The 24,325-nt window shown below is 38.8% G+C and overlaps 1 protein-coding gene across 3 annotated transcripts in view; it reads left to right on the forward strand.

The window, feature by feature from the left end:
- Window positions 1-24,325, forward strand: part of TLCD4 (TLC domain containing 4) — a 41,198-nt gene that overhangs the window by 13,087 nt on the left and 3,786 nt on the right. Inside the window, exons 1-6 of one of the 3 annotated variants that reach the window (XM_075759981.1) lie at window positions 2,010-2,199; window positions 7,443-7,608; window positions 12,201-12,290; window positions 17,696-17,754; window positions 19,582-19,676; window positions 21,857-21,930. In XM_075759981.1, coding sequence (XP_075616096.1) covers window positions 7,454-7,608; window positions 12,201-12,290; window positions 17,696-17,754; window positions 19,582-19,676; window positions 21,857-21,930 — 473 coding nt within the window. In that variant the 5' untranslated portion in view covers window positions 2,010-2,199; window positions 7,443-7,453. Of the gene's footprint in view, window positions 1-2,009; window positions 2,200-2,390; window positions 2,557-7,442; window positions 7,609-12,200; window positions 12,291-17,695; window positions 17,755-19,581; window positions 19,677-21,856; window positions 21,931-24,325 lie in introns of those variants that run through there. The other 2 variants (XM_075759980.1, XM_075759982.1) reach the window with 2 other exon arrangements.

Raw genomic sequence — 24,325 nt, forward strand, 5'->3', positions numbered from 1 at the left:
GCAGCTAAATCTGCCAGAGCTTGTCGTTCTTAACCTTGAGTGGAGAGAGCCCTTGCCTGTGCCCGCAGGCCTGAGGACAGCCATTCCTGCCTTCACTGCCGCTGCAGCTTCTCTGTCACCCCGGAGGTCCGCTGCTTGTCCCTATGGAAGACTGTTGTCATAGTTGTTACAACTTAAGAGGGCGAGGAGTACGTATAAACTTCAAAATCTGTGATACTGGCTTAAGCAAAAAGTGAGGACTGTTCTTTGGGAGGTGAATTATTGAAGAAAAAAATTCTCTTAGAATTTTTATAGTTTGTGTCATCTTGAAAGTGGTTTATGATCCCACTGTGCAGTTTTAGGTTTTAGTGGCTGGTCTGTTTTGCTAAAAACTGTAGGCATAATAGAAAAATAGGTTGAAATCTTCCTTTATATGAGGAATAAAATTATATGACATCAGAGTAAAAGATGACGTTTTTATCCCAATTTCACTCAGAAATTGTGTTGATATGATACTGCTGTCATTATTTGTCCATCTCTTCATTTCTGGAATGGAAGAAGATTGCAAGCAGGAATGGGATCCCCTCTTTCACTCAGTTGAGAATGTTCTGTGGAATTTTGTTAACAAAACTTAGTTTAAAAGCTGGTTAACCATAAGACACAAGTCCATAGGTAGTCAAACTTCAGTAGTTCCGATGTTTACACAAACACCGGCAGCTGATTTATGTTCAGCAATGGATTAAGCCAAGATGGCTTGAAACAGTTACCCATGTTGGCGGTGCGCCCTGTCCACCTCCTACAGATTAGCGTTTCTACAGCAGGAATGGCTCAATGCCACATTAATCAGTACCTGAGTTTCTGCATTTCTCAGATCAGTGTATGAAGGCAAGCCAACATCAGTTTCTGTTCAGGCTTAAGCCATAGCATTCCTGCCGTGGGAGACATCTTGCAAGAGATTAGTGTACGGAGTTGGGGTAGATGATTTCTTCGTCAGCCGCAGCTATATCTAGTGTGAGATATATATGAATACCTTCAACATTATGATGTTTGAGAGAGAATTTTTAAATTATTGGTCTGAAAGATCAGGAATCCTTAACGGAAAAGGAAAGCTGAGGTGGTTTAGGATGTGTATGATAGCAGAAGCATGCCAAGAGGAACGGAGTCCTGACCATTACGCTTTCTAGTTAGTAAAAAACTAAGTCCATTCATTGTCATAATATTGAATTTTGTCAACATAATTTTGCTTCTCTTTTTCAATACTATACAACAGTTTAAAAATGTAAACCCAAAAATAATTTGACAAAAATCACAGCATTTAATTTAAAAAATAGCAAGTATCAGCAATACCTATTCTCCATATGATGGGTGTGTTACCTATGATCCTATGCTGCGCAGTGCTATCAGGGAGTGAGTAAATGGATTCCTAGGGCACGAACAGTCACATCAGCATTTTGCCCGTGATACATTTTAGACAATGGGGCTATATAAATGAAAGGCATAGCGACTAAAACGGTGTTGGAAGGGAAGATGCTGTACCTAACAGGAATTTTTCCTCCACCAACACATGAGCCCTGTGCATTTAGCAGGAATTGGGGACCTGTGGTACACATGCACCGGCTCTGGCAGCTCGCAGAGGCGGCGAGCGGGCTCCGAGGCTCACGATGGCAGCTGCGGTACCGGGCTGGCTGGCGGGACGTTGGCCGGCCGCGGGCTCCCTCCTGCCGTGCCGCGCTGTCCGCACCGGCGGTGGCTTCTTTGCGCGGCTACAGCGGCAGCGTTTTGCGCCGCTCTGACGAGGAGTTTAAGGACTGTCCCAGTCTATTTATTTGGTTTAGTGAACGCCGCTGCTGCGCCGCCGTTTGCCCAGCCCGGGCTTTGGGTGCCGCACCAGCCGCTGCTGCCAGCCCGCCGGTTCAGAGCCCCGGCACGGCGCTGGTGAGGGGCAGCGGGAGCTGCTGTGGAGAGGGAGGGGGGCGGTGGCCGCCAGCGCGGGGCGGGCGGGCCGGAGGGAGGGGCCGGGGGAAGCCGCCTTCTCCTCACAGGCGGCGAGCCGAGCCCGGCGGCAGGTGGCGGTGGTGGCTCGGCCCCTTTAAGGCTACGCCTGCCGTAACCCGATCCTGCCGCCACCGGCGGAGCATCCTGCGCCTGGGAAGGGCCGTCCCGTCCCCGCCGCCGCGGGGAGGCATGGCGGCGGCGCGGCCCCGGTAGCCCCGCTCCCAGGTGCGGAGGGCGGGGAGGGAGGGAGCCGCAGGTCGGGCGGGGCGCGGAGGGGCCGGGGCTGGCGGGGCGGGGGCGGTGCAGCCCCTTCCCCCGCCCCGCGGGGCTGTGCGGAGCGGCCCCTTCCCTCCCTCAGCCGCGGGCCGTCCCCTGCGCGGCGCCGCCCCCGGGGGCCGCGGGCCGCAGCCGGCGGCGTTCGCCGCTCTGACAGCGCAAAGTACAGCGGCCGTCCCCCTCCTCCCGTCGCCCCGGCAGCGGGTGTGTGCGGCGACTGCCAGCCTGCCTGCCATTCGTCCGGGGCTACCGCCGCGGGCGGGCACGGTGGGAACGGCGGGCACCTCGGCTGACGGGGACAGCTAGGTAATGCCCGGCTCGGGGGGAGCGCCCGGCGGCTTCTCGTTAGCGCTGTGCTGCTCGGGAGTTAGCCTGTTCGGGTCCCTCCGCGCCCCTGCGCCTCGGTACCTCTGCCGAGTTGGGGGGTTTTCCCATCCCTGTTGCTTTCCGACTGCAAGCTTCTTGCAGGTTTGGGGAAATTGGTGATGTAGGTAAACGATACCGTACTCACCCCCTTTACCCTGTCTTTATAAAAAGCGTGCCTAATCTGCTAGTTGCTTTGGTGTGTAAAAAGCAGAAAGCAAAGTGGAGTTTGGGGTGTGAGTAGCCTTACACAGCCAAGGGAATGGCTTAAGCTGTGAGAAGCTTGAATTTTGTTGTGTGTCTCCTTAATGTTGTTTACTCGACTAAGATAGATATCAAACGCTGTACATCTAATCTAATTGGAGCAATAGAAACTACCATTCAGAACAAACAGCACAGCAAAACTCAAGCACTGCAGATGTTTTATTACTAGGCTTATTATAAAATGGGCAAGCAGTTAGTAGTCTTGCACTGCTCTTTGCAAATTAGTGTGGCAAGTTTTACAACGATTGGATTTGGCTTTCAGTTTTAAACAGATTAGGAGAGTGTAGGGCTGAATGGGATGTCCTGGTATCACTCACAGCTTTAGGGTGTAATCTTCTTTGGAAATTAATCCAACTCATCTTGAAATCCAGCCTTGAAGAAAGTAAGGGCTGTGGGCCTTACACCTTCTTCTGTACCTCCTTACTATGTCTTGTGGCTATACAGTTGCATTTCTTATTTTTATGATGTGGAAACAGTGAAATGAGAAGAACATACATGCTAAATGCCAGTGATGGTACAATGCTTGGTAACTCTTCTGCTCCTTTATCCTCAGTTAAATGCTGACTTGTTTCTGTCAGAGGTTTATAATGGTTTCATATTGGGGGTGAATTAATGTTGAGTCTTAGTATTTTTTGTTTTTTTTTCTTTTAAATTCCAAGTAGAAACAGAATTGCAGAAAGACCACAGCATGTTATTAGCAGATGAAAAGAGTCTATCTTCAGCTCTTACTGAGTATGACTGATGAGCTGCGGTATTAGCTTTTTCAAAATTACTGAGGCCAATAGAGCAATTTGATACTGTGCTAGACATGTGTAACCAATACCTTGCTAAAATTGTTAGTTGTAAGTGTTTGCTGATACTTATTTACCTAAAGACTACATTGAAAAGCTGCAAGAGTAAAGTTCTGATCACTTGTAATTACTGTCTAACTGAATGGTTAAGACAGTATTTTTAGTTATGCCAGGAAAAGACCACTGCTGCAAAAAACAATGGTGAAGACCCAACCTGGATATAGTACTTTTTCTCCTGAATTAGAAAGTAGTTATACTAACCCGCCCTCCCCACCCAGCCTTCCGCTAGTTCAAAAACGATCAGCTGACTGAATGGTAATCAACGACTGTGCAGTTTGGGAGATAAAGTGTCTGCTCATATATAATCCATGAAGTTCTGTATCTTGGTCAGGCTTTGCTGGACAGCCATAAGAAGATACTGGGCAGAAAAACACAGCGTAGTTGAAGCTACCTTTGACTTACTGACTTTGGCCACTGTCCTCAGGGCAAAGAAATCATATGTCATCAGAAGCTTATTACATTTCTTTTAAGTGATAAGCTTTGGTTCAACAACATGAATGATTTTTCTTTTAAATAAAATCTGGTAAATAACAGTTAATTTTCATGTTAAATGGGATATAGTTGAAAACAACTTAGACGCATGAGAAAATGTTTATAGCTGTACTGTTCTTCCATCTCACATGAAACACTATGTTTATACCTGGTCTTTGAATTGAATTAAAATACAGCACTCTTAATTTGCCTAAGTAAAACATGAAATTATTCCTAGACCTCATACTTAATGTACTTAACCAGCATCTTGATAAGCATATATGAAATCACCTTCTGAAATCATTCTTGCAAAAACCTTGTGAGTATCTGTGAGACCAACCACAGTGGCTGAGTGACTAGTTTCTTCTCTGCTACCATCATACCTTTCTCCCTCGCTGGCATCATGGTTCTGTACTTGCTGTTAAAACTGCTGAGAGGTATAGGTACCTAATGCTTCTGGAAGTCAGATCTTGTACTTTCCACGCAACTGCTTTTTCTTATAATGAATTCCCTGTATAGGCTCCTTAGAAAAAGATTAGTTGTTCTAATTCATTTCTTGCAAGGGATGGTTGGGAGGCTTTTTGTTTAATTCCGTAATCTCCTGTGCTAAAATGAACACCTGTCATGCACTCAAAAATTACTTATCTAATAAAATCTTCTGGTGCTAAGGAAACAAAACAAAACATGGATTTCTTTTGTCCAAGAGATTATGTCAGTGTCTTTGAAACTCAGAGGTACTGGTTGTAGTCATTGCAGATGAATACAGTTGGTAGCATCATGAGAATTGCTATATTTTAGTCAGAAGGATGAAGTAGGTATGATTGATGTTCAGTGGTTTTGCTGTTTTTCTGAAGAGAATTGTCTTCACCATGCATTTTGGCTTCCTTCACGCACTATAGGAATTCAACCAACTGTTGTGTGGGGTTTTTTTTGTTTTGTTTGTTTGGGTTTTTTTCCCCGTATGTGTTCCAAGAGAGGACTTGCTTACTACAAATGACATGATGCAATAATCAAGTTTTGGCTTCAGGAGAATCTGGGATGGGCACCATACAGTGCTTATCAGTTGGTTTAAACTGGAAGATAAAACAATCAATTCAATATTATATTCCTTCAAACAGAAAAGTTTTAGAAAATTAGGCTTAAACCCCATTGTCTGTAGTACTTTAAACTGTGCAAAAATACATAAAACTTGATTTGTATTTTGTATCTTCTTGGTCAGTGGAGGCAAATGGAGAAGTATGTGGAGAACAGTGTAAAAAGTACTTGAGAGAATACTGAATATTCAGGATAGTATTTGAAACTGGAAGTTTTGATAGACCAACATTAAAAAGTATGCAAGAAGAGTATGCTGCTGAACTAGAACAGGTCATCAGATACACAACTGGAATGAACCAGAGTTTGTTGCAATGCACTGCAATGTGCATACGCCAAAATTTTAGTTTGGAGTTAAAATGCACTTACAAACTGAATCTTCTGATCGCCCTCACTTGCTGCCCCTTTGGTTTGTGTTGCATGTCCCAGAGCATGCAAGCTGGATTCCTTTTGGGTTAAACTGAGCCGGAAGATAGGCCTGAAGAGCACATTGAATATGATCTAACGACTGCAGAGTCCCTAGGACAGGATTAAAGCTGGTATGAAGTAAACACATGAAATCCATATGATACGGATGCTGGTTTCAGTCAGCAAATCTGCTTTTATGTGTCCTGCATTTTGCTTATATAGCTGTAGCTTTTACTGTGGGTACTAGTCAGAGAAAGTTTTCAAATGATTTTCTTTCTTACTCTTCAGTTCTGGGGGGAAAAAAAAATAAAAGAAAGGAGGAGGGGAAGCAGTTTGAGATCATTGAACCTTCTGCTTCTAGATCTTTGAAAACAAAAGTATTTTCTTCCTGATCTCTATGTAATACACCTTTTGTTAAAGTTATAAGTTTAAATGCAAACTGTGTTTCAATATACTCACCATTTATACCACCAAGTGGGGATACTGTACTTAATTTTTTAAAAAGTTGCTATTTTAACTGGTGAACTTTTCTTTCATTTTTTTTTTCCCCCTGAAGTTCAAGTTTCTATCTGCAACACAGATACAATTTCAAAAATCTAAGGCACATTCCCTCATTCTATAATGCATGTGAACTAAAGGTGGACATAAGTCTATTATATAATTGTATCAGTTTTTGCTGACCATTAGGTGGTGGTTGTAACATCAAATTATGCTAGCCTCTATGTCTTCATTTTATTTTTAGATATTTTCTTTAGTAAAACTAAAATGCGACAGCAGTTATTAAAATCATAATTTAAATATCTTAAATGAAGTGAGTTGGCTTTCCCCCCCTTTTCTGTTCAACTTAATACAAATTGACTTTTTATGAGTTTGTAACCTTTGCCAGTCTTGGAATATAAAACACTTCATGACACCATCAAACTGGAGATGTATGTCAGAAGTTTGTGGCTTCGGGGAAAATATCATTCTCTCTTGCAAAATACTGGCGACTCAGGAGAAATGACTGAAGCATTTAGAGAGACTGACATTTAAGTTTGGAATTGTTTAGCTATTTATTTAGGCCTCATGAAATAGCTAAACATCCAGCATCTGAAAAATGCATTAGCTCTGATGATAGGAAGCCTTTCAGCATGCTCTGAAACTGAAGTTTAGACTTTCACATGAAGAAGAAAAAAGTTCAATACGATAGCCTATGTGTTACCACAGAGAAGCCCTCAACTGTGAACAAAGTGCGAATTGAGAACTACTGTGCTTGTAAAGTATACAAACTTATTACTTCCTGAGGCTGACCTGAAAATTTCTCTAAGATGCTTATCTGATTTCATTGTTGCTTTTTAAAAACTCATCAGCAGCAGTCAAACTGGTAAGAATGAGAAGAGTTTTAGCTTTGAACTTCTTGGGACAGGAGTGGAGGCTTCTGAGCTGGTGGTTGCACTGGTCAGTGGTCCTCCCTGCCCTTTCAGTGCAGATAAAATATATGCAGCTTTAGGCAACGAAAATGTATAGTATGCAAATGTTAAAAAAAAAAAACACAAAAAAACAACAAACCCAAAATGCAACTTTTACATATAAAAGTTTGGGGATACTTTTATACTGTTAAGGCTTAAGTAGAAATGTTGAACAGGATGAAACTTTTAGTGAATAATATCTCGGTTGGTAAGTTAGCTATGAAAACCACTTTGTGGCTGCTTAAAATAGTTAAATGGAGAATGGATTGAAATTACCTTCTGCTTCTCTTCACAGGCTGAAGAACAATGGCTCCTTTCAGCAACCTGACTATTGGCATTGCTGTTGCCAGTTTTACCATATTTCAGCTCCTGTTCCATGTTTTAAGTTCTTGGGTGTCAACACGAATAACACCTGGTTTTAACAATCTCAGCCAAAAAAGGAAGATCGAATGGAATTCAAGGTATAGTGTTCAAAACAAACTACAGCTAATGAACTACATGAAATTGTCAACATCTGAACCACCTGGTGTATATATATAAAACTGCAAAAAATGTTATAGTTAAATGTCTGTAAAGATTAGAAGAATGGTTCTGGGCACTTGACAAATTCCAAATGTAAAATGCTGAGGCCCCTTCTTGAACACACAGCATTACAAACACTTTTACATTAAACACTTCGTTAGACAGTGATGTCCAAATGAAAGTCAGTAGAAAAAGAAAACAGTGACTGGTGAGAGATAATAAGGTAAAGGGGATTAATTTTAAATGGCTTCTCTGTGACACCTCTAAAGGGAAGAGGTACAAAATTCCCTTCCCCCAAACATACATGAAAATCAAAAGTATTCCAGTTTATTCTATGATCTAAATGCTAGTGTGTCTCTGGTTGTGCTTTTGGGTGCAAAGCAAATTGCTCTCTGTTCTCCCGGTGTTGCTACACTACACCCTGTTTTAGATACATTATGGTTTTCGATGAATCTTTGGTGTGGTACTGGAGTGAGGCAGGGTTAGACAGGTTCATCTGTGCGTTGGTGGGGAAGGAGACCGCAAGAAGAGGAGCGGGAAGCTATGACAGACACAGGGTGTGCATTCAGGAAGGAGTTGTGGAAACTCAATCTAACTTTCCTCACTCCCTTGGTGTTTCTGCAGTTCCATCACTAGGATGGATCCACCTGCATTACACTTGTCTCCTCAGACAGAGTACCATTAGAAACTTGTTCAACCCTGTGCACCTTTCCTGGGTGCCTTCCTCCCTTTTTAAGCCACAAATGAAGTACAGGGTAGTAATTGCAAATGGGATGATCACTGAGGGTGGGGTTTTTTTTGTGATATACTACTCTGAAAGGGTACATATAGTGCACAAGTTTCTCTGGTTGAAATGAATTGACACAGTATAACTTTGTGCTTGAGTAACCTATTACACCTTTAAAATATTTTTCAGGTGTTTCTCAAATTTGAAGCTCAAAAATGTGTACTGTACAACTGTCACTGATCTCACAATACATTAGTCATATCACTGTTCCTCCTCGGTGCTGTTTAAAAGTATCAGATGGATACTTTTAAAGTTCTTTCCATTGTTCTTGGCAGCATTAGCAACTCAAATTGTTTTGCCCTTCCATTTGGCAAATGTCCACTTGCAGTGTTCTTAAAGGCACTATCTTAATTTCAGTTCGATCTTTGAATAATTACCTATCTGCCAGAACAACTTTGTAGGATGCCAGTTTGTGGTATCAGTGCAGCTTAGGCTTATCTCTCTGTTACAGTCGACAATAGAGGCAAACAGGGAAACTAAACTAAACTGTTGTCGTGTTGGAGCTGAACTTTTGTCTCTAAGCCACGTCAAGTGACCCTTGAATTGCATAATAGGCTTTCTGAGAACGTATCCCATACCTGGTAGCACTATGCAAAGTTGTGGTGCTTTGCATAATAGCATATGAATTGTTTCACACATCACAAGTGTGCTGGAAATAAGCTGCTTTGTAATATCTGGGCTACTTTGTAGTAAGATGTTTAATTACTCAAGTTGATACGGCACCCCAGTCTGTGTCTTTTTTTTTTTTTTTTTTTACTCCTTTCCACATTTTTTCTCGGGGCTAATAGCAGGATGTAGATGTTAACACACAGTGCTACATTCAGTTTTGGAGTTCGAAGGCATGAAACACAAAGCAGGGTCATCAACAGCTTGTTGATGTTATACCTGAGGAGCGCATGAAGTGAAGGAAGGGCTGACTGTGCTTGTATTTCTACGCAAGATTGACTCTGAACTCTGCTGACCAAACAGTGTTTTGTCAAACTGCCTCGGCTCTCCAGTGTTTCACCAAAATGAAGAGATGCCCCAAAGAGTCTCTTATATGTTCAGAGAATGTAGATGGACGTATATGTACTCTGCAGACAGCTGTGCAGGTAGAGAAAGTTACTATTTCCCAGTAAAATGAGTTGGGTTAGCTTAAATGATTTAAAAGTAGATGTTTGTTATTTTGTCCTATATTGAACTGGTGTGGGGAGTGCTACACAAATGGTTCTGTTGGCAGTCCTGAAGGAAACTGGCACAGAGCATGGTTATGCATTTTTATCAGCTCAGCTGGGTCTGGAAGAGGGCATCTGCCTGAAATGAGCTGTAGCATTGAAAAGATATTGTTACAGTTTGGAGGGTTTTGTAATCTAGCATTTGAGCTGCAGCACCGGACTGTGTTTTCCATACTGTCAGTTTGTTCATTCTAACCTTCCAAGAATTAAGAACCAATAAAGTAATTGCTTCTGGAATCTTAAGTATGCAGGTGCTTAAATTGAGTTAAAAACTATACTTCAACACAGATGTAGAATAACTCTTCAATTTGTTGTACAGAAATTTCTGTCACCTCTTCTACGATATATGTTTGTACTGTTATTAAGCAGTTGTGGAAAAAAAAATCAATAATAAAGGAAAAAGTATGCAACTTATCAGTGCAACTTTTTTCTTTGCAGTTTATTGAGGAGTTAAAGGATGCAGGCTTTGTCAGTAATTTCAAGGAAATGTACTGAGCTTGATAGCTTGACCTAGATTCCATATTAAAATGGAGTCTTGCACTGTTTCCCTTCTGTCCCCTCTTCTTTGGAGAAACTTCAAAGTCGACAGTTCAGGAGAAAATCTGCTTTTTTTTTTTTTCTTTTTCTCCCCCCCCCTCAAGTGCTGTGCTTGTGTGTAGTTTGTATGCTAAACACTAAGGTTTGGATAAACAGCCGCTCCTGAGACAAATTGCAACTGTAAACTAATGAGCTACATTCTAGGACAAATTTTACTTCTTTCAGCATTATCCTCTCCTAAAGTTCAAAAATCCCAGGTATTTCTCAAACACTAATATTGTATGCCATGCTTTGTTTTAAAAAGGAAGCAATGTTCCTAGCTCTCTGTTAATTCTGCATTGCAAGAGTAGAGATTTTAATTAAACCATTAATTATCATTAAAATTCTGATAACTAATTTTTCTTTCTTTGTTAAAAAAAGGAAGAAAAAAGCAGCCTGTGCTATAACAGTTAGAAAATGTTCTCATCCATCTCATTTGGCTATTCATATTATATTAATCACCATTCTCTTTTTTGAACGCTATTGAAAAAACTGCTGAAAAACAGCATGATGACACTCTTCAAACAAATTGTAAATAGAGACTTCTTTTATGAAAAGTCACAGAATATTCTAATGCCAATAGATGATAATATAACTAATGGAAGCAGACCAGGGATTATAACCTACTCTTCCTTTGCAAAATCTTCCACAGGAAGTAAGGTGTTTACTTCAAATCTTGAATGGTAGAGTCACTCTTAAGAGTGACTTATGCACATTTAAAATATTAATAACTTCTAAATACACATATTCAATATGTAAAAAGATGAGACTAGTAACTAAAAGCATCTGTACATTTATGTGCATATTGTTAATGCTGTGAATATGGTGCAAAGGTGTTTCTGATCACACAGCATTTAACTTAAAGTTCTCATCTTTCAAATAGTATCCACAATTAAGTAGAGCTATTTTGGAACATAATTTTTTTTTCTTCCTAGTCACACTTAAAGTGTGAAAGCAGCCAGTAGCTACATGGTATTAGGTGCAGTTTATAGTAGTGTTAAACCCATGGCTAGAGGAACAAGGTTACACAGTTTGGACCTGTGCCCATTGCATTGTTCTACCTTCCAAGAATACGTGTGGACTCAAAAGGGCAGGAGTGGCCCTGGCCTGCGTGCTGGCAGAAACCCTGCCGGGGCCTCTCTAAATAGGTGATTCTCTTTAAGTCCTTGTTAACATTCAGAGTTTGTCTACAGTGTGCATGCAGCCTGTATATTTGAGACTGGTATCTTTGGAAAAGGAAGTGTTTAGTACCCAACTGTGGACAAGGCAACTCTCTGATTACTGTGACTTTATCTAGGACAACAGCCGTATAAAATAAAGTTACAGCTGCTAGCTCGTGAACCTGTAGCTGTTACACCTCAGACACTCAGCTACAACCTTTGGTTATGCAAGTTTTCTCTTTGAAAACCAAAATCTACTTCAAATGCATTAGAAATTCTTTTTGAAACTGTCTTTGATAGGACTTTTCATTTAATACCCCTCTTTCCAAAACCTGAACTTGGCAGATTTATCATGGGTCATTTATTAATTCGGTGCCTGAAAGGAGAAACCTGCTGCTGCAGGACTCTTGGACCAATCTGAATATGAAACACATATACATTTTCCAGCAAGTGGGACAACATGGTAAGTGTTCGTTAGAGAACTGGATGTCATATTGTCTTTAAGGATTCATTAATATATGGGATAATTGGAGGAAAATGTAGATCTTAGTTACTTCAAGACCCTACTTTCTATTTAACCACTGCCCCCACCCCAATCTAATAGATTCCTTCTTTTTGACTGTTTTTCCCACCTGTCATTGTATAAGTGGTTGGATGTAGCGCAGAGAAGAGATGATTGTCTTCCACAGAGGTATCTGGATGCAGTTGAGAATGTCTTTGGAATGACCCTACCTTAAGCACAGTATGTAAAGGTGAATGGCAGTACCTCCTTGTGACTGTGATCTCTTTTTCAGGACAGTGTCCACATTCCATGCCTTGGTGGTTGGTGGGTTTTGCCTATATATTTTGTTGTACGATGATGCTGTTAATGCTGACCGTCTCTGGTAAGGCACGTTACATATATGTTGTGTTTACGCAATAAGATAATGTAACTGAAAATAAAAAAATAATCCTGCAGTCTATTAATTACTGAAATAATTGTTTCATTTCCCATAAAATATGCAGTTATGATGTGTCCATTTTTGTCTGGACTATTTGATAATTCCAAATTATTTTGTCAGTATTAATGTCTTAGTGCATTGTGTCTCTGTGAAGTGGAATAGATAAAACATAAGCAATTGATTTGAAAAGGCATATTAAATTACTAAAGCATAGAACCAAGAGTGTACATCAGCATGACTGAAACTGTGCTATTTACTGTAATAATTTTAAAGTGAAATTAAAATGGTGTTGCAGGTCTGGAGAGAGAGTGTGTGTGCGTGTGAAAAAGCTGGAGTGTCCTATTATATTTATAAAATATATATGTCTACTCTGAGAAATTAAGATGCCTGTGTTTCCACCTCTGATAAAGCTTCAGTCAATCTTGGTTTTAAAATAAGTATGAAAGTTTCAAGTGCTGTCTTCACAAGCAATAGGAATATTTAATAAATATTTTTTAAAATATTTTTTCTAGTTAACAAAATATTCTATATTAAGCTTATCTTTTCTTGATTTCTAGTTATACTGTTTTGTTTCACACTTCTTTTGAGGGAGGAGGAACAAGATGCCTTCATTTTAGTTGAATTAATTATAGATTGCTATTGTTTTGATATTTTACTTGTTAGCCTCTGGAATTCTTTCCCTATAGAAGGAAGAGGCCATATTTTTCCTGAAGACTAACTACTTTAAGTTTCATTTCATATTTCTATCATAGACTGTTGTTTTTAACCCTGTCAAAGGACCACACTGTGCATCAGTTTAAACTTACATAAATTTAACATCTGATGCTTGTTCTGCTTTTTTGGTACTGTAAATTAATGACAATGCAGCATGGACTAGACAGGATTGGGTGCTTGAAGCTCTCTGCCACTGACTTGTTAAGTGGCTTCAATAAATGGGACGCTAATTTGTAATTTAGGCAACATTGGCCTCTTCTGTGTGTAGTGATATATGATTAAATTGTTGGCTGTTTTGGATTTTTTTCATTGTATTCTGGTATCTTTAGAGAGACCAAATACAGTCTGAATATCGTATGAGATCTGTTAACCATGTTGAAAAGCAGCATGTTATTGTAACAGTGTGTTTGTGGTGAGCTTTATCAGATAGAAGCTTTTATCCTGGTTTGTTTAAGCATACCTTGTTCTAAACAGTATGAAAGAAGTCATGAAAGGCAGAAATAAAAGCCTCTTGGTGATGATAAATAAATTGAGTCTTCACATTTACTAAATTTTCCTGGTATAATTCCAGGAAAAATTCAAGTTAAGTAGTAATTGAACCACTTTTTTGTTCTTAGTAAGCTTGAGAAAAGTTATGTTAGGTATTTTTGTATACTGCGTTGAAAACTTAATCTTACTTAGGGAGCCTTAGCATCCTAGATGATGTAAAAAACCCTTACATCTTAAAAGACAAAATCCATCTGCCTGTAGGGGACTTTTTGTGTGTATTTCTACTACTGCTTCTAAATAGTTTCTTCTGTTTGCATACATTTACAATGATTACTACCAGTGGTTTTATTTACTTTTGGTAAAGTAAGGAAAACTATGTATTTATTTAAAAATCTAGTGGAATTACATCTAATCTGTGTGTTTTAAATCAAAACTTCAGGTTTATTTCATGGCAGTGTTTCTGTTAATTGTTTCTTGGCCAAAATTATCTTAGAGGTTTCAGGAATTTGTCAATTAAAAGTGCACAGAACGCTCTAGATGTGGAAATCAGTATTTTTAGTTATTAAACTAAAATTTTTAAAATATATGAAGTATCACTTAGTGAATTTAAAGCAGTTGCAATTATTCAAATACATGTTCATACAAGTGATTAAGTGCAAAGGAAGACTGAACATAATATTGCCTGTGGCTTTAAAAGTACTTGTATGCAGCCTGCAAGTAAAATACAACTTCGTGTTAGACTTTCTTCTGCCAGTGAAGCCAGAATCGTTAGAATTCCTCAGAATTTGCAGATGTACATTTTCTTCTGAGGTTGACTTTTACATTACTCTTAAAAATGAGATGGCTAGCGTTAGTTTATGCATTCTCCCATATATCATATTGGTTCCCGGTATACAGTAATTAAAGCTGTAGGTTGTACAGCTTGACCATGTAGAGCTGTAACCGTTTTTGGTTTTTTTTTCTTTTTTCTTTCGGTCTGTTTTATGGCTTAGCTGTACATGGTCTTAAGTTGCTTATCACTTTTATATTGATTTGTAGCTGAATCCACATAGTCTTGATTTTAACTGAATAAGACTGAAGAGGAAAAAACCCAAACTATATGGCAAATGCCAGATGGACTATTGCAAGGCTGCTCAGTCTGGAAATCTAATGCCCTTTTGAAATGCAGGCATAAGCTGTGGGACTTGGTCATTTACAGATATGAAGGATGCATAAGCCTTTCTGCAGGAGTCTCTTATTAATAGTGCAAGAACCATTTGTGAATGTAGTTTCAGTAGTTTGTAAGTAAATGTCCAGAAATCCTGCATGCAGCTCTTTTGCACTGTTCTAGCCCAGGTAGCCTGAAAACATTACACAGATGCTCTGATTTTAGACTACTAGGAGGATTTTGATGCAGGCACTCTTTCCCTCTGGTTATTGCCACCATCTTTGTGTAGTCATTGACTGTAAGACAGTATCCAATCAGTTCTCTTCTGTGGCATTTAAAGGTATTTATATCTGTAATGGAAAAATCACAAGTTCTGAGCTTCTGTGTGTGTCAGCCTAACTTCTGGGTTCATATAAAGCTTAAATGCATGGTGATGATGATACCCATATGTCTTGAAAGGGATCAGGACTGCTGCTAAGGGTTTGGGTTCAGTGGAAAGAGGATGTGGTGTTACTGTCAGGTAATGCCTGAAACTAGGTACGATAGATCCTAACAAAGGATAATAAAGACAGGAGCATTGATAAGTACACAATGCTGATGCTTCCCTGTAACATACACCTTCATTGATGGTCTAGGACTTCTCATAACACTTTGCCTTTTCTTTTCTTTATATAATACAGACTAGCTAATAATAGATGATGTAGAAATTGTTTTTGAGGTGGTTAGAATAACATGGTAGAAAATGTGGAGGTGGTAGAGATTAGATAAGGAGTGGGAGAAGATGTAAATAAGTGAATTAAGTTGTAGCTTCACAGAAGAGTAGACTTTTTCATATGACTGTACGCTTTACAGCCATTACACTTTTTGAAGTCTGATGTTTGATTATTTTTTTTATATGACTCTGTGTCTGCAAAGAAGTTTGAATAGAGTCATTCATGTGGACTTTTGTTTGTTACATCTGCCTTGTGCATGTTGGTGTGTAATTCCTTTGCCGCATATACGTCCTTAGCAATCACAAAAGAGATAGCTCTTCCCTCTTGCTTATTCAAGTCACTCCCTGTTTGTCACTCCTGGCTCTTGCCTGCATCAAAACTAGGCTGCAAACATCAGGGCTCATAAGCTCCATTGCACTTCCCATTCAAGGAGACTGATCAGGAAATCTAGAAGAGTTAGACTAAATTGTAAGTTTTCCATTAATTGAGATTAATTTGGGATTCTAACATGGACTGTTCTTGAAGGGAGGTGACAGATGGGCAGTGCAGTCATATATGTTGTTGAAGTGTTGGTTTAGAAAGTCTAGAGGTTTGTTGCAAGGTGACCATTCTCATGCAAAGAACAAAAGGAAGTCAATCATTCCCTGTCTCATGCAGTTAAGTCATGTTTACCAGTATCAAGGAACCAATTTCATATAGTCCTTTGCATCTTCTCTGGAGAAGAATATGAAGGTTTTTGAGTGCAGGCTCAATCTTGGTGATAATGTGCTGCAGTGTGTTGGGAGCACTTATAAGTTTGGTTATGATATTGTCACTGCTGCAGCTGGGAGCTCTCATGGGAGGGCTGTAACTAAAGTGTTTCTGTTAAAGTTGTGAGAACACATCTGTCTATGCTCTATGTCTAGCTGTGGCTTTCAGGAGAGCTACACCTAAAGAAGCACTCGGCCCACAACCTATGTAGCTCATGAAGCCAGGTTCTGAAGCCATGGAAAAATGTTCCTGTCTCAAGTTGTAGTTAAGAGAGCCTCTATGGCCAGTCTTAAGAGATGGAGTGAGCTCCAGGCTTTCCTGGTAATGTTTTTCCTCATCTAACAGCAGAATTCTGGTTTTGTAAGTCCTTCTATTTTTCTGTAAGCTACCCTCTCACTCAGGGAAGCAGTTAGTTTTAGATGCTAAGAAAGCCTTAAAGTTTAGCAAACAGATTGTAATAATACAGGAAATCTCTTCTGCTGCTTCATTCCAATAGGATTAAAAAGTAATAGCTAAGTAATAGCATTGTACTGCTTTCTAGCTGAGGTAGGCTTTGTATTGGAGGTGGCTGTAAGCACAGTTACGTTCCTTTTTTCTTGAAAGGTTTACAGCAGAGATTGCTTTCACAGCTTGTCTTGAGCAGTCCACATTTTATAAATCTGTAGATGTGTAGCTTGAAGCTGAGTTCATACTTTCACAAAACATACCTAGATTAGATGCACAACTTAGTTTAAAAAAAAAAAAAAAAGTTACAATCTTTATGCCAAGGAAAAGAGATTTGCTTACCAAGCTTCTCAAAGTAGGAATGTACAGAGGACAGTGGAGGAAAGCACAAATGTTACTTGCTGTAATGTGGATGCTTCCCTTTCCTGAGCTGTATTCACAAGTCTGGGTTTGTTGAACATCCTAGAGGAACTGAAGTTGTGTGTGCTACTAAGAGCTTTGCCTGCTGAATGTTTCACACCAAAAGGGAAGGGACAGAAGGTGTGAAACTACTCCGAAAAGCATTTTTCCTCAAAGGTTCCTTGTCTCCAAAGAACTGGCAAATAATTCGTTTCATGTCTCCTTCTACTCTGTTTATCCACATAAACATCCATCTTGTTATGAATTTGAAAAGTGCCAGCTGAGCAAGATATTTTTGTCATCCTTAACAAAGTTTTTACACTGGCAGAAGAACAGAAACGGAGATGCAGAGTGTCAGTTAAAGTGCTGAGAGACATTGCCTGGGCCATTCTCTTCTATCCTCTGTTCCCAGAGAAGCCAGCTCAGAGTACTTGCTGGGTTTCAGTTCTAGTCTCTAAGCAAGGCTGTTGGGGCAGTCTCTACCCCGAGGCAGGGGGTAATCCTGATTAGGGTAGTTAGTAGATGTCTTATATCTGAGTGGAAAAGGAATCCCTTAACCAAATCTTGTAATGCCTTACTGAAGGGCCAAGAATAAGGTGACCTGACGGATATTATGTGTTTGATATGTGTATGTCCTTTGCAAATTACCTTGTTATAAAGGCTGTAACTGTATATTTTTGGTATGTTTACAGGGGTGACCCTTCAATTGTGAAACTGAATATTGCTATTACCACAGGCTACCTCATTTCTGGTAATTATGCAACGTGTATATAACACAACCTGTGCATTTATATTGAGTTACTATGCCTATATATTTATACAGAGCCACTATGCTGGAGATGTGATATGTGTATGTAATAAAGTTTTTACTGTGGCTTTTAAAATTGCTAATGGAGTTGTAGGTTGTGGTGAAATTGCAGGACCTTGCCAGCGGATGTGAAAGATGGGATGATATCTCCCTAAGCGCTGAGGAAATGCCACTGTGTGGCTTTATGGTAGTTTGATACACAACCACCAACTCAAGCTCAGTTTTGTCCTTAAGCCAATTGAGAAGGTGTTAAAGCAATGCCCTTCACTCCCTTCAGGGTATCTACAACTTGTAGCTCTTTTATCATATGTTTCTTCCTGTGACCTCAGAATGCTGGTGGAAGAATTTTAGTAAACCTTAATACAAGCTGAGGCAAATGATGCCATAGTATCCTGCCTGCCCACCTTTTAGTGTTACTTTAAGCCAAAATTCAGTCATCTATAAAACATGGAAATTTTAAATTATTTTCTTGGTATGGCATTTATCCCTGCATATGTTTTGTGTTCTTAATCATTTACTGTCAACTAAAGTTGGCATGGGAATTTTGCTACAAAATGCTTTGGACCTTTCTTTTATGGTGTTTGGGGATAACGCTAACTTATCAAAGCAAAAACTTGCTATGACTTGGAGTATTTTCAGGGAAAACTTCTCATGTTAGGATGGAGTCTCTGGTCAGAGACTGGGCTGGGGACTTGATTATCTGTCAGACTAGATTTCTCACCCCAAGGGAATTGATAATCTGATGATCAGCACAGCCAGTTAAGCTGTAGGTTAGTTTAAATCTCTGTTTTTTCCATAAGAACTTCAGCTCCCATGTTTAAATTAATTGGTATCTATTTTTTAATAATTATGCATTAGACTTTCATTATGAATTAATGAATGCCTTTGAACAGAGACCTGAACCTGGCCATTCATTCTCTCTCACTTCCTTATATAGTTAATCTTTAATTATTAGTAGAAAGTGGAGCGGCTATGTCAGATGGTATCAAGTCCTGCCTGAGGACAGCTAATATAAAAGAGATCAAGGCACTCACTGGAGATACGAAAGGAACAGGGATAAAGTCTTTGATTTGGAACCTGGGTCACTAATATACCAGCCCAAAGTTCTCATGTGGAGAAAGTAGGGGCAGAAATTGCTTGTTCCAGTACAGAAAAGAAAATCTTCTGAAATCTCAGATTGTCATGAGACAAGAACTTTTCTGTCAAAGCTTTCCTTATAACATTAACTCAAGTCCACTCTATCACTTTTGCAGTAATTGGAAATTTCTGGTTATATAAAGCAAACATGCTTCTCATTCCAAGTGCCCCTTGCAAAATATTTTTGGTAAATGGTTCCCTGTTTGCTAATATAACTACCTTTTGATTCAGAAGTTCCCCATAACAGATCCTCGCAATTACTGTGCGTGTCTGTATATTGGTTATGTCCCCTGTAGTCCACCTTTTTTGGTCACTTGTTCCAAATTTTTGTGTCCATTAGTACAAAGTCTTGCTATGAGATTCCCTTTTTCCTTCCAAAATATTTCAGCTAAAGCTATTGCCTCTGTACTTCCGTTGATGTGGAAAGTAATAATTTATGGCAAGTGTTGGAAGAATGCTTTGACTAAAGTGAAGTCTTTAGGATAAAGATGTTCTCTTCAGAGATAATTAATTCAGAGAGTTTCTGCTGATGCCATATGTTGGCATTTATACCTCTAAAACTTAGAGAAACACTATTGAGGTCAATGGTAGTTTAATAAATTGTTCTTTATAATTATTTCTTTTCTCTTGTAGATTTGTTGCTTATTATTTGCTATTGGAAGGCAATTGGTGACAAATTTTTTGTAATACATCACTTGGCAGCTCTGTATGCTTACTATTTTGTACTGGTGAGTGCCGTATTTTCCAGTAACATAACAAGCAGATGTGATTGAAGACAATGCTTTTATAGATCTCTTTGCTTAATGTTTTAAAAAAATTCTTTACTGGTTGGTGTATTAGCTTTGTGAAAGGCATGTTTATATTTTCAATAATCATTACTTACTAAATGGTTTTATCAGTCATTTGTGGTAAGTGCATGCCTTTCCAGTGTTACAGTCCTTCAACAAAACTTTAATTGCTGTATTTAATGTATTTAACTGCTGAAATTAAAACTCTTCTCAGTTTTTGCTGTAGAGAGACTTTGACAGAGGGTTTTTTCACGATTGTAGAAAAGAGTTTCAAATAAAACCACAAGTCTGAAGATTTAGTTGGAAAATTAGAAGGAAATGGTTCCAAGTGGTTATGTTCTGATTGCAATTGCATTTGCAAGGCCATAGGTCAGTGATCCTTAACTCTGGTGAATGTACTACAGCCAGCTGGGTATGGTTTTGGTGGGGGTTTTTTTTCCTTTTAATTTTTTTTTTAAATCTGTTATGACACAAACTGTTGATCCTCTGAGACTTCTTGTGTAAAGTTACTTTGGTACAGAAACATTGGATGATTAACTGTATATATCTATAAGTATCTATGGTGTACATACATTGAAGGGGAAAGGGGAAGAGAAGGATACTGTTCTAGGATAAAGGACACTGTTCTAGCATAAAGACTAACGTAGTTATTCTTTGCTGCTGCTGGAATTTCTCAAAGATGTCCATGTGACTTGGTAGAAATCCCACTGACCTCTAGAATAATGCTCCTGAATTTCTTCTGAAAAGCTCATTCAGTAAATGAAATAAATTGCATTTTATAAGATTTCTTTATTTACCACATTTGCCCTGCCTACTGTGTGAATCCCAGGCTTATGATATTAAGAGCGTTGAGATGCCAGATTACTGTCAGATTTCCCATGTAACGTTTTAAAGGGGATGAAGTATGCTGACAAGTAAATACTTTGTTTCGGGTTGAAGATAATTAGATCTGCTAGTATTCACGGATGAAAGTGAATTAGAACTGAATATTAGAGAAATGAAAATATCACTACCAAGGCTAATCCCTGATGCAGAAAATTCATTAGCTGTTTCTGGAGTAAATAGAAAGCGTAGTGTTAGTGTGAACTTCTTTTAAAGCTGGTCTTATTATTTGGATCTAGCTCTGCCCTTGGATGTCTGTGTGTTACGTTCATTCTCTTATCTTCAGAGAAAGTTACTCATTTTCAAAAATTGCTCTTGAAGATAGGAGAGAATTGGATTAAGAACACAGATTTTCTGTTTGGCGCACTGCGAACTGACATGAAATGCCCGAAGTAGTGGGTATTAGCACACTCGGTGGGGGAAAGAGATGATGACACACACTCCATAGGTTGTTCAGGTGACCTTCTGAATTTGTTTTAAAAATCTTTTTATCTCTACATCTGCAAACGGATGCTTACCCAGCCCTTGTGTAATGGGATACTATTTCCAGCACAACCAAATGATAAGGCAGAGAATATGCTGTACTTTGTCACTTGGAGGAAAGTGCTCGGTTACAACGTGTATCAGTGTAAAAGCACCACGTGGTGATGCGGGTACCGGCAGGGAGAAGATGTGCTCAGGGCATGGCAGGACTGTGACAGAGCCCTGGAAAGGGGTTTCCCCTGCAGCAGGGAGGGGAGAAGAAAGGACTTCAGGTGCCCTTTCTGCTGCCAAGTGAGAGCTGGGAATTCATCCTCACTTTGCAAATTATGTTCCTAAAACGATGCAGGGACGCTTTTCTTTAGCTTACAGTGTTTCTGATTGGGCTTGTTTAAACATTGAGAAATCCAAAATATTTATGATTCTCTTAGTAATAGTATCATTATAATTATAACCTATGACTACTTGCGCCAGTCTTCTCTAGCTAGCTTTCCATGGCCACTTAACTTGTAAGTCTTTTAAAGATTTATTTAAAGTAAGATACTACTGATTCGATACCTGAAGGACAATTGCAGCTTTTGTAGGAAACCTCACTTCGAGATTGTAAGGAAGCTGGCCACAGCTGGCAAACTCACTTACTCTTAGTTTTAATAAAGAAGTTGAGACATTGTATTATTCTGTGTGTACTTAAAGACTTTAATCAAGATTTCACATCTACATTGTTGATTTGTGTATGTCTATTTTGTTTTGTTAACCAGAGCAAAGGTCTGTTGGCTTATTTTGGAAACTTCCGTCTGCTTGCAGAGTTCTCCACTCCTTTCGTCAATCAGCGGTAAGTAGTTAGGGAATTTTTGCACAGTTCCTTTGAATTTTAATCTGTATTATTATGTCTGTCACCTAGGAAGGGTTTTTTGTTGTTGAATGCCTGCTGAAAGGGATATTATATATATATAACTAAGCATTATTATGTGGAAACCCTTTTTTTTCCATGAAAACTTTTTGCTGCTATAGCTGCAACAGTATAACTAATGTATTCACCCCCGAGTTCCTTTTTAGAGTTTACCAGGCTTCCTATGAAATGCCAAATTTTTATGAAACTACTGAACAAAAAAGTTCAAAAATATAATATTTTTATTAGCCTTAATTATTATAATAGAGCCATCATTTTCAATAGAGATTTCTTTTTCGTTACATGGACCAGGAAAAGAAGCAAAGTAACATTGTCATCTGAATCCTAGAATGGAATTGCATTGCCCTAGATAATTTGTTTTGCAGTACTGCACATATGCATATGTTAATATTGATCTATATATGAATATATAGAATAATATAAATGTATATTCTTTATTTACTTTCAAAATTAGTTCTGGAAATTATTTTGAGCACTTAAATTAGAAGATACTAAAGCACCTAAATGTATCTGGAATGGCTAATCTTCATGCTTGTGATCAGAGAAGGAAGCGGCAGAAGGCTCTTTTGTGGAGCTCAGTGACAGTCAAGCCTGCCATGGCTTCTAGTTCTAGTGTTGCTACTAGATTTGCTGCTGTGAGCATCAGAAAAGGCATGTGATAATGCCATGTACCACATTAATTCATGTCCTAGGGAATGGCCATTCTCCCAACTGCTTTCTACCAAGATAGGAATTCATCCTGGATTTATGTGGTACCTATACTGATGCTTACCTTTCAGATTGTGGCATTAGGAAGTATTGTGATACACTTGGCTATTCAAAGAAATATATGTTATACTTTTAAAATGTCTATGGTGAGACCATGTGTCATTGAATACCCACATTTGCTGCTTTCTCAGAAAAACGGAAATCTCTGTCGGAGATAAAGTCCCTTGCACTAAGGGATGTCATCTCATTAGTGTGTGAATGGTTTGTTTTGGGGTTTGGTTTTTTTTCATTAAATTTGAAGAGAACCAGACCCTTAAGACAGTATGTAGTGGATAATGATAATGACTTACATTATGTTTCTTGTTTGCATTCTTAGTATCACCAAAATAGCTGCTATTAAAATATAAAATGATATTCTAATCTCAGAACTTTAGTATTTTCTTTGTATTTCCTGCCTGTTGTTAGGGATATCTAATTGGAGGCTGTCTCTATGCCAAGCATCTTTTAATGTTAGTATCAGCATTTATGTAATTAATTATGAACTGTGGTGTGTAAGATTGTAATGATAACTGTGATTTACTGACTTTTTTTTTTTAATTCGCTGGGAGAGGGAAGTTGCTAAGCAATGTCCAGTTACCTTTTTTCCTAACAGTTATCTATATTGGCACATCACAGTATATTTTAAAGCCTTTTTTTATATTACTTTTGGAATCTGCATTGTATAATATTAACAGAAGTACAGGCTCTGATTGTTAGTCTGACCAAATATATCAGCTGTCTCTCATCATCCCAGTAAGTGTTTCTGTGGTGAGGTATGCTACTTCCAGGCTGGACTACCGCCTCGAGTGCCTGGATTTTAATTTTCTCAGTTGCACTCTTAATGAATTCCTGGAGTATTTCTGTTAGAGCTGGATGTCTGGCAAATCTTTTTAGTATATCTGTAATTACCTAGGTTGTAATCTCTAGGTAATTAAAATAAAACTGATTTTAAAAGTCATTTTTAGAACTGTTACTTTGTTAAATACTTTTACCCTCATATCTTCTTGAAAATAAATTGATCATTCTACCTCCCCTTCCCATCCTCCATCATGAATACAGTGATTTAAGTAATTTTCCTCCAGTCCTGTCTTTAACCTGCCATTGTTGCACAATTTTTTCTTATTTCTGGTTTAAGTGTGAATGATAAAGAATTAGAGGAGTTTGTTCCTTTTTTCTAGGAATCCAACCTGCAGGTTCTGTGTGCTAGGCAATAGATAAATTATGCTTATCGAAGGAATTAATATGCAAGATTTTTTTCTTTTAAGACCATTTATGAGTAGTAGCGGGAGAGTAGGCTTTTAGATTTATCTTTTATATCGCATAAGATACCTAATTGTGATGTGATACAGTGCTGTTTACAATGCCTGGTTCTCAAGTTCTGGTTTTGGGCTGAACAGAAGCAATCAGAAGACCCCAAATCTGAGAAAGTGGAAATTAGAGCTCTGTCTAGATTACCATACCCAAATACAATGCTAGAATTGCTTTCAGGGAAACAGAATTTTAGTTGCCCATTGGTGCAAACTATAGTAACATCTAATAAATTTGTATTTATAATTTTAAAAGAGAATTT

Source organism: Balearica regulorum, chromosome 8 (genome assembly GCF_011004875.1).
Source record: "Balearica regulorum gibbericeps isolate bBalReg1 chromosome 8, bBalReg1.pri, whole genome shotgun sequence".
NCBI lineage: Eukaryota > Metazoa > Chordata > Aves > Gruiformes > Gruidae > Balearica > Balearica regulorum.